The sequence below is a fragment of the Perca fluviatilis genome, chromosome 2 (genome assembly GCF_010015445.1).
Source record: "Perca fluviatilis chromosome 2, GENO_Pfluv_1.0, whole genome shotgun sequence".
Taxonomy (NCBI): Eukaryota; Metazoa; Chordata; class Actinopteri; order Perciformes; family Percidae; genus Perca; species Perca fluviatilis.
Genome location: NC_053113.1, coordinates 14,769,928 through 14,784,576, shown reverse-complemented (window position 1 = coordinate 14,784,576; position 14,649 = coordinate 14,769,928). Strand labels below are relative to the sequence as shown.

The following is a 14,649-nucleotide window of genomic DNA, read 5'->3' as shown; positions in this document are numbered from 1 at the left end:
AACAGGCAGAAAGCTTCACTACAGACCCATCACACCCTGGACACAACCTGTTTCAGCTTCTCCCCTCCGGTAGGTGCTACAGAACACTGTTCGGCAAACATGGCATCATGACTTTGCGTAAACATACACGCCACTTTCCTAAAGCCAAATGGCGTGTTATCTGTACGCATTTTGAGCTATCCACGTGTATGTCTACGCTGTATACAGCGGATGCAAACATGCGTACTATCGCGAGAACAACGTCACACACGTGTTTAAAAAAAAAAAAAAAGGTTGGGTTTAGGAAAAGAACATTGGGAAAAGCTTTAGTAACCCAAAAAAACAACAAAACCACGACGGTGATCAACGTCACACGCTTAGGAAAACAATAAACGGTTGGGTTTAGGAAAGAAACATTGGGGAAGGCTTATAAAAAAAAAACTAAAAAAAAAAACAGTTGAAAAAAATCACACGCGGGACACAATCCCGGCTCTCCTGGGTGAAAGTCCTGTGTTTTACCCATCCGCCACCCCAACCAAACTCCACGGACTTACGTCCCTTCATGCTACTCGCTACGGTGAAAATTCACACGTAATGTAGGTCAACGGCGGCCCAACGGCGTTGATAAACACGCTAAAAAGCAATTATGCGCCTTGATAACACGCCAAAATGGCATACGAATTGGCGTGTCATACATACGCCACTTTATGAGATCAGTCTGGTTCATCAAAACAACCACACACAAGAACAGTTTCTTCCCACAGGCTGTCACTATGATGAACACTTCACAACAGTCCATAGGGTCAGCCTCAATTCCTGTGCCATTACTCTGTAACACCAAGCATCCACCTTTCAGTAGATTACATATGTTTTATAGTGTTAAAAATATAACACATAATTTATAACATGGAAATATCTGTCACATATATACTGTATATACTGTCATATCCACCTACTTCAGATATGTAAGCAAACAACCTGTTATATTAATAATTCTTTATTTATTTATTTTATTTGCACTCTTGCATTGTACTATTGTCTTACTGTTTACAATCCTCCTGGTGCTGTTTGTTTACGTGTGTATGTAGGTATGTGTATGCATATGTATGTATACAGTATGTACATACACGTTCTTATATACAAACGTATATCCGTACATAGGAGTCAAAATGTTTAGGTTTACCTTGTTCAACTTTGTTGTCCTACTTTTTAGCAGTATGTCTGTGTCTGTGTGTGTAGTTTGAGAGAATCAAAAAGCCAGAGTCAAATATCTTGTATTTGTTCACACTTACTTGGCTATTAAAGCTGATTCTGATATGGGGGACAAAATAAAGAATTGGAATATCACACTGTGATCATTGTCTGGATTTAAAATGCATTCAGTTACCAGTAGGGCTGGGCAATATATCGATGTTATATCGATAACGCGATATGAGACTAGATATCGTCTTCGATTTTGGATATCGTAATATGGTAAGTGTTGTCTTTTCCTGGTTTTAAAGGAATACGCCACCTTTTGTTGAAATAGGGCTTATCACGGTCTACCCTGGCTGTGGATAGGTGGGCCAACACATTTTTTGTCTCAGGGCAAGTAATTTGTCTTTTGTTGGCTCACTTTTACTCACAACATGCTAACCGGCAACATAGGATTCCATTCACTATGCTAAGCTAACTAGTGGCGCCGCTGCCGGTGTTGCACCGGACTAAAACAATGCATGCACAAAAAATGCGTTGGCCCACCTATCTACAGCTAGGGGAGACCGTGATGAGCCCTATTTCAACAATCGGTGGCATATCCCTTTAAAGGCTGCATTACAGTAAAGTGATGTCATTTTCTGAACTGACTGTTGTAGCTGTTCTATTATTTACCTTTACCCACTAAGTCATTAAATCATTTATGGCGATCATTTATCAAAAATCTCATTGTGTAAATAACATTTTGTTAAAGCACCAATAGTCAACCATACAATATCGTCGCAATATTGACATTGAGGTATTTGGTCAAGAATATCGTGATATTGGATTTTCTTAATATCGCCCAGTTTCTTAGGTAAACCTAGCTAAAACTAAAGCAGGGGTTTCTGTCCACACCATTTATATCAGTGAGGGTTGACTAAGTACTAGAAACACTGCTAAGTATAACACAAAACAGCAGCACCACAAACTACAGCCCCAAAAACAATCATACAGTTGAATTAACACCTCTCTAGACCTGTTTCAACAAAAACTGAACATTATAACCTTGATGAGGGTGGGATTTATTGGTGTATTAGACGGTATTTGTTTTAGGTACTGTCACGGAGTCTAAATTATGTCGTCCAGTCACTGTCAACCTAGTCTCGCTTTGCCAGACCCTCCTCCAAAGCGCACTGGAGGAGGGTCTGGCTACTCCAATAGCATTTGGGGATGGGAGGAAAACGTGCTCTGGTTAATTGGCATTTCTTTAAACCAATCACAATCATCGTGGGTGGAGAAACGCCACGGTGCCGCCTCAAAATATGCTCGGAAGGAACTTGTTTTGGTGGAACACGTGTACGTTTAAAAGTTGTTTCAGTCGTGCAACAGAAAACTCAGTTTAGACAGATAGTCTAGCTAGCTGTCTGGATTTACCCTGCAGAGATCTGAGAAAAGGTAAACCATAGTCCTCATATTATTGACCGGAGTTTAAAATGCCAACACAAAGGAACGGATATCTGGCCTAAATGAGTGAAATCCGGCGGATTTTCCGGTGGCATTGGAGCAATCCCAGAAGAGGAACGTCGTGGATATAGACTACTGTCAACCAGACAGACACAACATGGACAAAACAACTGTTCATGAAAACAGTCAACAACCACAACTGCAAACGTCATTCTTATGTTGAAATATTCCAGTTTTAACCAGTTTTGTTAATTGGGGTTTCATTTACTCAAGCATAATATACATTTTTGTTTATCAAATTGTCAGAAATAACAGGAAAATGCATAGATTTCTGTCAAATAAGGCAACACAAACTCATTGCCTTTACTGTACGCGGACCGATGATGCTTACTGCCATGCCTAGTCAACCCCCAAAAGGTCCATTCTGAGCCAGGAAAAACCCTGTTCATGGTGTATTTAAGTAGAGGCTGATTGTGGGGAAACAGCAGCCCAATCGCTGCAGCGACCGCAGCCATGCAGGCTGTTGTGAAACGTGATGTTCCAACCTTCACTCGGTCATGATCATAAGAGTAACAAAAGAGTACGACTGCAGATTGAGCGACTGCAATGAGATTCCTACATAGTGTGTCTGAAGTCACCTTTAGGTTCAGGGTCAGGAGCTCAGACATCCAGGGGAGCTTAAGTAAAACGGTTGCTATTAAGCATTAAAAAGGGAGACAATTAAGGTGTTCCAACATTTAATTAAGATACTTCCCAGTCATGACTCTGTTGCAGTATTCCAGGCAGGTCAGATGGTCAGGAGTATCCCTTTAAGCTGATCCTGAACATGCTGATAGAATTCTATTTCATAGCTAACCTGAGAGCACCTTAGGGTAGCCCTGGTCTCCAGCAGCAGTAGCAGCAAAAACGGTCCTGTCCTGTTAGTAGTGTCCTGAGGAGTGTCCCGGGACAGTCATCATGGGAGTCACAGGACAGTGTCTGGGAGTCACGGGACAGTGTACAGGACAGTGTTTGACTGTCCCGGGACAGTCATGCAAGTCACAGGACAGTGTCTGACTGTCCCGGGACACTCCTTAGGACACTACTAACAGGACAGGACACTTTTTGCTGCCACTGCTTCTCGGGAGCTGGAGTGGATGATGGATGACCAGAATACCATCACAAAACACTTCAGTAGCTTATATGATTGATTATCATACATGCAGTGAGACAAATATAATCGAGTGAAAACATCCGGTTTAAAACACACACATTTATATACCCCTAGAAATGACATGCCAAAAAAAAATGCCAATGCTGAATTTCTAATGATCTCTCATTCAGGTCTTGATGCACTAAAGCCACTTGGTAAAGCAACATTCAGTTGTCATCTGTTTCAATGTAGTATTTTCCAAACAACTGCACAGTCCACTAACGGTGTAGTATGTATTGACTCTGAAGACGTTACTATCACACTGGACAAACGCTCATGTCAACAACGGAAGATTCTAGGCTAACTACATGCAGTTAAAAGAGGAGCTTCTCTGGCAAACCACACTGAGAAGCTTGGCTATCTTAGCCTCGTTTACATACCAAGAACATGTATTCATCTAGCTTGCACCAAGAGCAACGAACGGCTCAATACGAGCAACACTTGTAACAACTGCCAAGTCCACACAATACAGCTATTAGCTAACGCTAAAGTTATATTGGTCGATAAGGACCCCCGCAGCTAACTTAGCTAGAAATAGCATTAGCTTGCTAGCTGATCAAACAAAACTGTTGAAGCCGTGATGCAGGAGATGCATTTGTAATGTTTCAGTAGGACATTATTTTAAAGCTGCCATAGTTACGAACCGAGGTGTGGAACGCTGACTTTATCCTTGCTTATGGACTTGTGTTGTGGTCTGAAGAGCTCCTTACAATAACGTCAACACACAAACAGACTGCGGAACTGTGTTCTGTAATTGGAAGCCAATCAAAGCACAGAAACGTTTTCGTCAACCCAATCAGACAGTGGCCGTAGCCGGGTGCGCTCCTTTTCATACAGCCGGGCACAATCCGGCGAGGGCGGTGCATAGCTCTTGAATGGAGGGAAAACATTTGCCAACGGGTGCAAGCATGGGTCTTTAAAAGTGATCAAGGTTTATATTATTGTGTCATTAGCAGGTTATTAGCATAGTCGTTACCGAGTTAGTTAAAAATACAGAGATCAGGCGCAATAATATCGAACCAAACTTTCCATACAATAATGCTTTTATAAAATAGAAATACAGGCAGAGCTCTGCCTATTTTGCAGCCGAGTCACCAGTTGGAAAATTGCATAGGGAAAATTGGAAGTTGTTTCTCTCAACATCCTCAAAATAACAATAGCATAACAACATACGTGCCATGTTTAAGAAAGAAATTGTATCTATTCCACACGTTATGTCATATGGGAACCAATTTGTAAATGACAAAAAAGTCTGGATGATTCCTCACAAATAGCCAACCTGATTGTTCAAATTCAGCAGTAAAAAAAAAACATAGCATACTTTATACTTCATATACTTTATACTCCGTGAGTTTGAACATTACATACAGTTAATTTCTAAATCCCGTAACAAAAAGGCTCTAAAAACATTTATGGCCCCCTTTTAATATAATGTTGTGCTACCCCTGGCGATGTTGGTTTTCTTATTTGTGTCTTTGTATACTTGTATAGTGTTCTGTATAGCTTTGTATGATTATATGTAAATTTGCACTTTTTCTGGCAATAAATATTGATGCCACAATAAAAAAAAATGCCACAGATGCCACTACTCGGCTCACCGCAGGCGTACGCCGGCGTAGTTATGGTGCGGACCCATTTCACTATATGTTGTGTATGTGAGAAAAAAAAAAAGCAAAAGCAATGTTGTGATGTGGATCCATAGACTATAAATATTAATTATGTTAACAGTCTATGTGTGGACCAGTAGAAATTCAGATGGGTATCTTGACAGCATGGACAGACATAAACAGCCCACATCATTTCTCCAAATTTCTGCTGTGGATTACCCATAAATCCAAACACTGAGTAGGCCTACTGCTGCAAAACCCAGTAAAGCCAGTAGTCGGCGCTGTCCCCTTTCATGCATTAATTTAACAGGAACTGGGAAAGTCTTTAGAATGACAGACAAAAGTCAGTTGCCCTTGAATTTAACCTTCCTTGGCTTAAATAATGATGTTTAGGATACGTGAAATTGAAAGCCCTATACACAGGAAGGGTAAAAGTTATCTCATTTTGTCCTAGAACGTAAACTTGTCTGAAATCACCATTGTGGATAGGAAGAATGTCATTGTGGATATCTGAATTGTTCCTTTTTTATGATCAATTTTTAGTTTTGTTTATATTTTTAAACATACAAACACAATTGAACGAGAATAACAACCCTCACCCACCCCCACCCTTAGAATTGTTCCTTTTGACTAGGCAGATATAAATTGCAGATATATCTGCAAAAAATATCCAGTCTTTACAACAGCCACATAATTTGTTCTTTAAGTATCTAAAGATATCTTTAATGTAGTTTTGACTAGTAGGCTACAATTAAAGTTGTAAATATCTTGTGATTTCTAATATTAAGAATGTTATTGTGGAAATCTTTAATTACCATTCTGACTAGTGAGAATATCATTTTGACTAGGAAAAATGCTATTATGCTTATCTAAAATGTAATTACAGATAGGAGTGTGGTTCAATTAAATGTTAAAACAGCTTGTCATATATATGTGTGTGTGTGTGTGTGTGTGTGTGTGTGTGTGTGTGTGTGTGTGTGTGTGTGTGTGTGTGTGTGTGTGTGTGTGTGTGTGTGTCCTGTTTGTGCATGTGTATTGTAACAACAGTAAAGTGTAAAAATTGAAATTCCCTATTGAGGGATTATTGATTAGTCATCTCCCAGGACCTGAAGTGGGAGCTGAACATCACCTCCCTCATCAAAAAAGCCAAGCAGAGGATGTCCTGCGGCAGCTGAAGAATTTCAACTTGTCAATGACAATGATGGTAAACTTCTACACTGCCATCATTGAGTCCATCCTCAGCTGCTCCATCACCATCTGGTACAAAACAGTTTCATCCCCTCTGCAGTCAGCCTTATGAACAAGGCCCCGGAGCCCCACTGACATTGACTCTTAACACCACCTGCCCTTAGTCACCACACTTTGCATTAACCTACATCCTGGACTGCCCCTGCCCATTGCACATATATAGGCCTATATTTTTTTTTGCTCAATCCATTCAGCCTCCTTTTTCTTATGTTAAACAGATATTTTGTATATACGTGGTTTGAATGTATTGTTTATTTCATATTAATGTTCAGTATGTTTGTTTGTTTATGTATGCACCAACCACCAAGTGTAGACTTTCCATGGCAATAAACCCTTTTTCTGATTTTGAATTTCTGATTCTGATAAAGTGCTTCTGTCTTCTTCCATTTATAAAATAAATAAATAAAGCGTTTCTATTATAAAATAAACTTTTGTGAATGTGAAATTTTGTCAAGATAATAAAAATACAAAAACGTATGTATTGCAGACGTCATAAAAACGTGGGCGGGTTTCTGACGTCATTTAACGTCACCGCGTCACCTCTACGTGCGGTCCCAACCTATGCTGGGAAAGTGTTTCCGCCAAGATGGTTGTCGGTGCCTTCCCTATCGCCAAGCTCCTCTATCTCGGAGTGAGGCAGATGAGCAAACCTATAGCGAACCGAATAAAAGCGGGAGCCCGGAGAAGCGAGTTCTTTAAGACTTACATTTGTGGGCCGCCGGCACAGAGTGAGTAACCGAGCTAACGGCTACCAATGACCGCTAGATTGCCGTGTCAGACACCCAGACGAGGGATAAAGCGAGGAGGGCTGCGAGAACCAATTAGATTGTAGTTGTCAAGATCTCTTATCCAATACTTTCCATGGGTTTATCTGGTTGACCAATAGCAGCCAGGCAAGCTCAGTGAGGGCGGGCCTTCTGTGTCATTGAACAGGTTGTATGAAAGCATTTGCTTTGCTGTCAGTACAAACAGCACTCTGAATGGCTTTTGCCTCACTTTCTGTTCAGAATATGGAAACATTTTTGACAAGCCACTGTGTTCTGTTGTTTAGACGCATTTGACAGTTAAGTCGTACTAAAAGCTGCCAAAATACTAACTGTATACAGTACACTTATTTATACTGTAACGTTAGCAAAACTCTCAAAAGCAGGTGTAAAAAACTAAGAAGCCTATAGCTAGCTAGCTCTAACTATACTATACCATGTATACTATTCACACAAAATGAAACGACTCGGGTGTGAAGCTGTACTATACTGTATGTTATGGTGTATGTTACTACCTTTCACCTTATACTATATCTCATAGCCCATATTATAATTTACCATTTTATACTACTGATTTTTACTCTACTATCAACTTCTGATTTTTACTCTACTATCAACTTTACCTTGTCATTTTTGTCTCCAATGCTCTTGTATAGTTCTATTTTGGTTTTTTTGTTATGATTATTTTTGTTGTTATAGACCTCTTACCTAAGTTATCTACTCATCTGTAATGCTATCCTTATGCTCATGCAACAACCAAATTCCCCTGCTTGGGATCAATAAAGGTTTATCTTATCTTGTGTTAGTTCACAGCTGGTGGTGGTTGTTAAAGGCTTGGCCTCTGGTACAGACTTCAAAATTAATGCCAACAAACTGCTTTTGAGGATTAGTGTGCTCTAAGCTCCCTACAAAGTCAAGCGTACATCGCAAACTAAAAAAACGAAACAAAAAGTATGTAAACGCATGTATCTCTTTGCATTCCCACATGTATTTCAAACTGTTCACTTTGAGATCATTTGAAGCATAAGTCCAAGTGTGAAATACACCCAGATAACATATCTAACTGGAACTGGAACTAACTATCATAAGTCTAACTGGAACTGTACACTGTTTGTTCTATGTTCTCACAGTTTACCACTGGGTTGAGATGAGATCAAAGATGCGGATCATGGGCTTCCGGGGCTCCGTCATTAAGCCACTGAATGAGGACACGGCTGCAGAGCTGGGTGCAGAGTTGCTGGGAGAGGCAGTCATCTTCCTCATTGGTGGGGGATGTATGGTGCTGGAGTACAGCAGGCAGGCTGCTAACTCTCGCCACAAAGAAGAGGAGCTTAACGAGACCATCACAAGCCTACAGACTGAACTAGCAGAACTAACACTAACCACAGAGACTCTAGATGCTCAGCTGAGAGAGATCAACAGGCAACTGCTGTCCTTTCCTGTTCCCACTAAAAAGTGATTAAATTGTTTATTTGCTAAATGACATGAACCTGTATGTTGGTCTGTGTGAACAAGAACAAGAGTGCAACAATGTAGTACTGCCATATGTACAGCTTGATTATGACCATGCTTCATGCACCATCCCCAGCCAATTGAGTTGTCTGGAAAAGGTGGAGCTATAGCATATCAGCTGTGGATTTGAGTGCTATTATTAGCTCATGATTTGAGCAACTAGTTGTAAAGGGGGATTGCTATGATATTCATAGTGTATTTCTGTGGTTGATTTTGCATGTTCATTATAAAGATGGCTGTATATAAAGATTTACAATAAAAGCCAATGGCTTCCTTAAAGGTAATATATTGTATAACAGCACAACAGCATATTACATTCTATTTACATTTAAGAGTTCCATATTATCTGATTTTCATGCTTCATTTCATGCCCTGATTGCGAGTGACTGGATTATATAATATTGCAACATTTTGTGCACTTGACTGAAGGCCACAACAACAACAAATTAACAAATTTTGTAATCATTTTAAGAGTGTCTTCCCCTACAGTTTCATGGACATGTCATGTTGTATTTAAACACTGTAAATCACTCCTATGGTTCCTAAATTGGATGTGATGACAACTGTAAAAGGATGGTGTCAAATAAAATGGTTTGCTGTCTATCATTTTAGTCACTTTACACACAAGCAGTGATGGAGGAAGAATTCAGATTAAAAATCCTCTGTTACAAGTAAAGATCCTGCAGAAAATTTTACCGTTTATAAGTATTAAAAATAAAAGTACTCAATGCAGAAAAATGTCCCCTGTGACCACTATTATGTATTATATCATTAGATAATTATTAGTCACATTAATGTGTCTGTAAATAGTTCACGAGTAGCTAATTTTGTAACTATTTTGTATCCGAAAGCAACTAATGATTATTTTCCTTATGAACTAACCTGCTGATTATTTTTCTCCATTAATCGATAGCTTATTTGGTTTGTAGAAAGTCAGAAAATAGTAAGAAGTGTAGTCACAATTTCCCAGAGCCCAAAGTGACACCTTCGCAATCCTTGTTTTGTCCAATAAATAATCCAAACCTCAAAATAATAAAAGAAAATTAAATTAAAAGGAAAAGCAGCAAATCCTCACATTTGAGATGTTTGAACCATCATTTAATTTTTGCCTGAAACTTTTATCAAAACACTTAAAATAGTTGTCATTCATTTTCTATTAATTGACCAATAGTTTCAGTTGCACTTGTAGAAATCTCAATTTGTAAAGTAACTAAAGCTGTCAAATAATTGTAGTGGAGTAAAAAGTACAATATCTTCCCTCTGTAGTGGAGTAGAAGTAGAAATTATCACTGGATTATAATACTTAAGTAAAGTACAATACCCCGAATTTGTACTACAGTACTTGAGTAAACCTTATGTTTAATGGCTTACTTTTCAGCAATGTACACACGTTGAGAGAATATAAACTTGACTGAAAATTGCTGCACTATTCTGATACTATAGGGCAGGCTATAGTATGTTATATTGTTGCACTATACTACATATTATGTTATAGACTAGTATTGTTATTCTATACTTTATACAGTATAATGTAGAAGAAGAAAAGCGGATCTGTCCGATGTATTGTTTAAATGATATAGAAAAAAAAGTTCAATTTTGTTTTCTACTGTCCTTTTTATTGTGAACAAGGTGATGCCTTGTTTAGTAAGATAAAAACAGATATTGATTTATATATATATGGATAATACTCAAATACTGAGATGGCTGTTCATGTGTGAAACATATAAAATGTTATCTTGAGATAGCCTGGGAGAAGAGAAAAAAAAGCTCTTTAGCAAGATGATTTGTAGATATCTGTTTGTATATACTGTTTTGGTTTTTTATTTTATATTTTTAAATTTTTGTTTATGTTATTCATGTATCTCTCCACATGATTTATGCGAGACCAGATGGCCGTAAAATAGTGGGGTCTCTTGTAATCCCATATGGGATGGGCCAAATGTTTGGCATGGCACAGAAATAAAACAAAACTATATCACTACACTTCACTTTATACCATGACTCATATCCTTTACTATATCATAACGCACTCTTTCGTTATGTTATATTATATTAATGCAAACACTAAGTACCACTATCATATATATTAGTAGGCTATGGTGTAGGCTACACTATTTACACAGACCTGTTGACTCTGCTGCTATTTATCACACATGTCACTTTATCAGCACCACTCACTTTAATGTCTTAAATACTTTCTATTTATTTATATATATATATATATATATATATATATATATATATATATATATACACACATACTTTTTTTGTTGTTTATTTAAGGTTAACTCTTATAATGTATGTATGTTACTTTAAAGGCTACTTATTTATTAGGCCTACATATTTATTTTTGTTGTAGCCATACTGCAACAATCGAATTTCTCCGTTAGGGGTCTAAGGTGTATCTTATCTTAAATTAAGAACTGAGATCAAATCACCCCCACTTTACTCACTCCAGTCTATACTCCAGACTTCAGAGAATATATTTGTAAATTGTACACTTCACCCTAAGTAAACTGCGAACATTGGTGCGTTCCAGTTGAACCGAGTTGAACTGGGAAGTTGGCTGTAGGCCTGTAGGCCAAAGTGATAAGGCGGGTAGTTTTATAACACTACACTACCCAGGATTCTTTTAACGTAAACACCGCATCACTTCGTACTTTGGAATGTTCCAAGTGCGTGACGACGAGTAACATACACACAAACTAAGATATTATCTCCCTTACATTTTGCTGTTAAATTTCACCCACATTTTACAAAAAAAGATTGTTGTTTAGTAGACACAACACGTGCATCACGGGGTTTAAACTGTAGAAGAGTATACCTGCAAATATGTGCTGCTCTTGTTGACTTCCGGTTGTAGGTTTCGGTCTGGTTTCCGACCCTTAGAGGGCAGCAGCAACACACTCATCTTTTATCACCGCTGACCCGCGCAACTCGCTTGAGAGGAGGTAGGCCTCAACCTTATTTTGTTTTTATTTGAAATCATAACCATATTATACACTTAGCAAACTATGCATTGACTGCAGGACTTGCGTACAAACTAGAGAAACACTTGCAACTTGCATAGTTTTAAAGTTAAAGTTACTTGTCCTGCATCGGTTGTCGGTAACGTTACGTTAGCTAGCGCTAGGCTAAGAAGGTTACCAACGTTAGCCACCTAGCGACAACCTGGAGCGAATAACAAATATTCCGATGATATTTCCGCAATTTAAAAAACTATATAAGTAAAAGCGGTTATAAACCCGGTATTACGCGGTTTATAGACATTAAGTGGAACCAGATACAATTGTACAGTAGCTAGCCTAGCTAGCTAACCAGCTAACGTAGCCTGTTTGACTGAGACACACTGCCGCCATCACATTTCAGTTTGAAAGTTAGACGCAATGTTGCAACGTTAAGCTTTACTTTACCATTCTCCCCCCCTTTTTCAGCAAACAAATAAAGACAACAAACATCTGAGACACAATGAGTTTTGACGTGAAGAAACTGAAAGTCAACGAACTAAAAGAGGAGCTCCAGCGCCGCGGCCTGGACACTAAAGGCCTCAAGGCAGACCTGGTGGAGAGGCTGAAAGCCGCTCAGGAGGCTGACGCTCAGGCTGATGCTTCGGAGCAAGGGGAGCAGGAAGATGTATACGGTCAGGACTTGCAAGACAACGAAGATGGAGAGGATGTCCAAGGGCAACCAGGTAAAGCCCTATTAATGGATTAAACTTTTAGAATCAGAATCCGCTTCAGTGGCCAAATAAGTGGGAACTCATACAAGGAAATTGACTCCAGCTTGTTGCTCTCAATACACATCAATTAACATATGGTTTAAAACAAGGACAGCAAAGCTGAACACGGTCAACACTGGACAACAATGTACAGATAGAAGTGTTTTATATAAAAAGGTGTATGTAAACATGCATACACATACGTACATAAACACATGTAAACAAACAGCTATTTGAGGATTGCCAACAGTAATATAATAGGGCAATGCAAATCTATAGATTTTCCTTTTATTGGTGCAAATGGTAAAAGTGCAAATTGCAACTTTATTGTTATGGTAGAGTAGTAGTACTGACACTGTGAAATGCAATTTAGCGTCTTATTAGTTTTAAAAGAGAAGTGCAGAATAATGTACACTGTTGTACAGAATAAACAGTCACTTCTATAATACATATATAATGTAGAATAAACACTAAGGGCTGGATATAAATATGCTAGAGCTGTATGAACAGTGTGTGATGAATAAGATAGGATATTTGCAGTGTGAATAGTATGAGCATTTTCAGCAGTTACAGTAGGCAGTGCAGATATAAGTGTAAGCATGAGCTATAAGCAGAGATATGAATATGGTGTATGCACTACAGATCTGATATGTACAGTAGAGTGTGAGCCAGTTCTAGTGCAAGTGGAGTATATGAACTTAAGAGTTAATTGTCATCAGATCTATCTTGTTTTAAGCTTAATTAAATCCATGATAGACTGCATTTTATGCCTGGTTTGAAGTTGTGTGCACTCTCTATTAGTGGTGTAACAGAGCATATTTGATCCGTGGTCTGTACGGATCAACACTAACGATTGAGAATGCATGTGAACCGTGGATTAATTGCAAAGTTTAACCATTACTTAATTACTAAGGCTGCTTTCGCACCTACCTTGTTTGGTCCATTTAAAACTAACCCTGTAGCGTTTGGTCAGATAGTCAGGTTTGTTTGGGCTGGTGTGAAAGCTCATCCGAACTCTGGTGCGGATTTAAAAAACAAAAACAAAAAAAAATTCTGGATTGCTTTAAAATGGGGGTCTAGGTTCACTTCAAAGTCAACTAGAGTTCTTTTCACTTCAGACATAAACAGATCCGACCCTAATACAGGAAGTGAACCAAAAACTGTCTGTTTACTAGCCTGCAATTTCAACGTTGCACACAATTTACGGACTTGTATATGTTTTAAGGGATGATAACTTTCAGATCCAGAAATGAAATGAAAAATGCAACAATGTTGCAACTTCACCCCAGAGTCCACCAAACTATAGGTGTGCAACTGCCTTTAAAGTAGACTGATAAATCTCTGGAGGGTTGCTGTGAAAAGATACAACTGAGCCATCTTTTAGATTTAAATGGACTGACTTGTTGATGAAGGTTATTTGACCCTATCAGAACCAACTGTAAAAACAAAAGTTCCTTGAGTACATTGAAATCATATTTTTCTGTTCTTACAAGCTTGAGAACGAAACGTTTTGGATCTCCCCTTTTTAGATGCAGAAGTAGCTGAGGACGAAGGTGAAGGTGACGACGATGGTGATGACGAAGGTGAAGGCGATGGTGAAGGTGATGGTGGTGACGAAGGTGATGTTCCTCAAGAGGAAGATGAGGGTCGTGATTCAGGTGGTTACTACGAGGACGAGGAGGTGGAAGGCGAGCCTTATGAGAGTCAACCAACTTCCGACTCGGGTCACAGCATGCCTGACTTTACAGCAGACGTTGATATACAGAAATCCGATGTGATGTCCAAGGAAGAGCCCAAGCCTGTTCCAGAGCCAGAGGAGAAGGTTGAAAACAAACAAGGTGATTTTCAGCCATTTACAGCTTAACATGCAATATGAATCATGGCCCATAGACAAGTGTTTTTGCCTACATTTGCATTTTGTGGAATGTTGTCAATTCCAGATGTCACTGAGACGTTCAATGATTTTACAAAATAGACCTTGATTTGACT

The 14,649-nt window shown here is 38.8% G+C and overlaps 3 protein-coding genes across 7 annotated transcripts in view; 2 read left to right on the top strand and 1 right to left on the bottom strand.

Annotated features, from left to right (window-relative positions):
* bcas3 (BCAS3 microtubule associated cell migration factor) overlaps positions 1-4,557 on the bottom strand; it is a 338,917-nt gene extending 334,360 nt beyond the window's left edge. For all 3 annotated transcript variants that reach the window (XM_039783695.1, XM_039783713.1, XM_039783703.1), the window contains exon 1: positions 4,456-4,557. The gene's annotated coding sequence lies outside the window, so the exon portion shown is untranslated. The remainder of the gene's footprint in view (positions 1-4,455) is intronic.
* Positions 4,558-7,199: 2,642 nt separating this feature from the next.
* On the top strand, positions 7,200-9,543 carry opa3 (outer mitochondrial membrane lipid metabolism regulator OPA3). The gene is made up of 2 exons (XM_039783680.1): positions 7,200-7,394; positions 8,561-9,543. Exons 1-2 carry the CDS (start codon positions 7,253-7,255, stop codon positions 8,887-8,889), a joined length of 471 nt encoding a protein of 156 aa, XP_039639614.1. The 5' UTR covers positions 7,200-7,252; the 3' UTR covers positions 8,890-9,543.
* A 2,245-nt stretch (positions 9,544-11,788) lies between these two features.
* The window catches only part of LOC120547856 (heterogeneous nuclear ribonucleoprotein U-like protein 1), a 14,530-nt gene continuing 11,669 nt past the window's right edge, over positions 11,789-14,649 (top strand). For 2 of the 3 annotated variants that reach the window (XM_039783605.1, XM_039783585.1), the window contains exons 1-3: positions 11,789-11,893; positions 12,377-12,633; positions 14,190-14,498. In XM_039783605.1, coding sequence (XP_039639539.1) covers positions 12,411-12,633; positions 14,190-14,498 — 532 coding nt within the window. In that variant the 5' untranslated portion in view covers positions 11,789-11,893; positions 12,377-12,410. Of the gene's footprint in view, positions 11,894-12,376; positions 12,634-14,189; positions 14,499-14,649 lie in introns of those variants that run through there. The other variant, XM_039783596.1, reaches the window with a different exon arrangement.

Coding starts and splice junctions, on each gene's coding strand:
- opa3 (XM_039783680.1), top strand. CDS start 7,253: ATGGTTGTCGGTGCCTTCCCTATCGCCAAGCTCCTCTATCTCGGAGTG. Junction 7,395..8,560: donor TTGTGGGCCGCCGGCACAGA/GTGAGTAACCGA, acceptor ATGTTCTCACAG/TTTACCACTGGGTTGAGATG.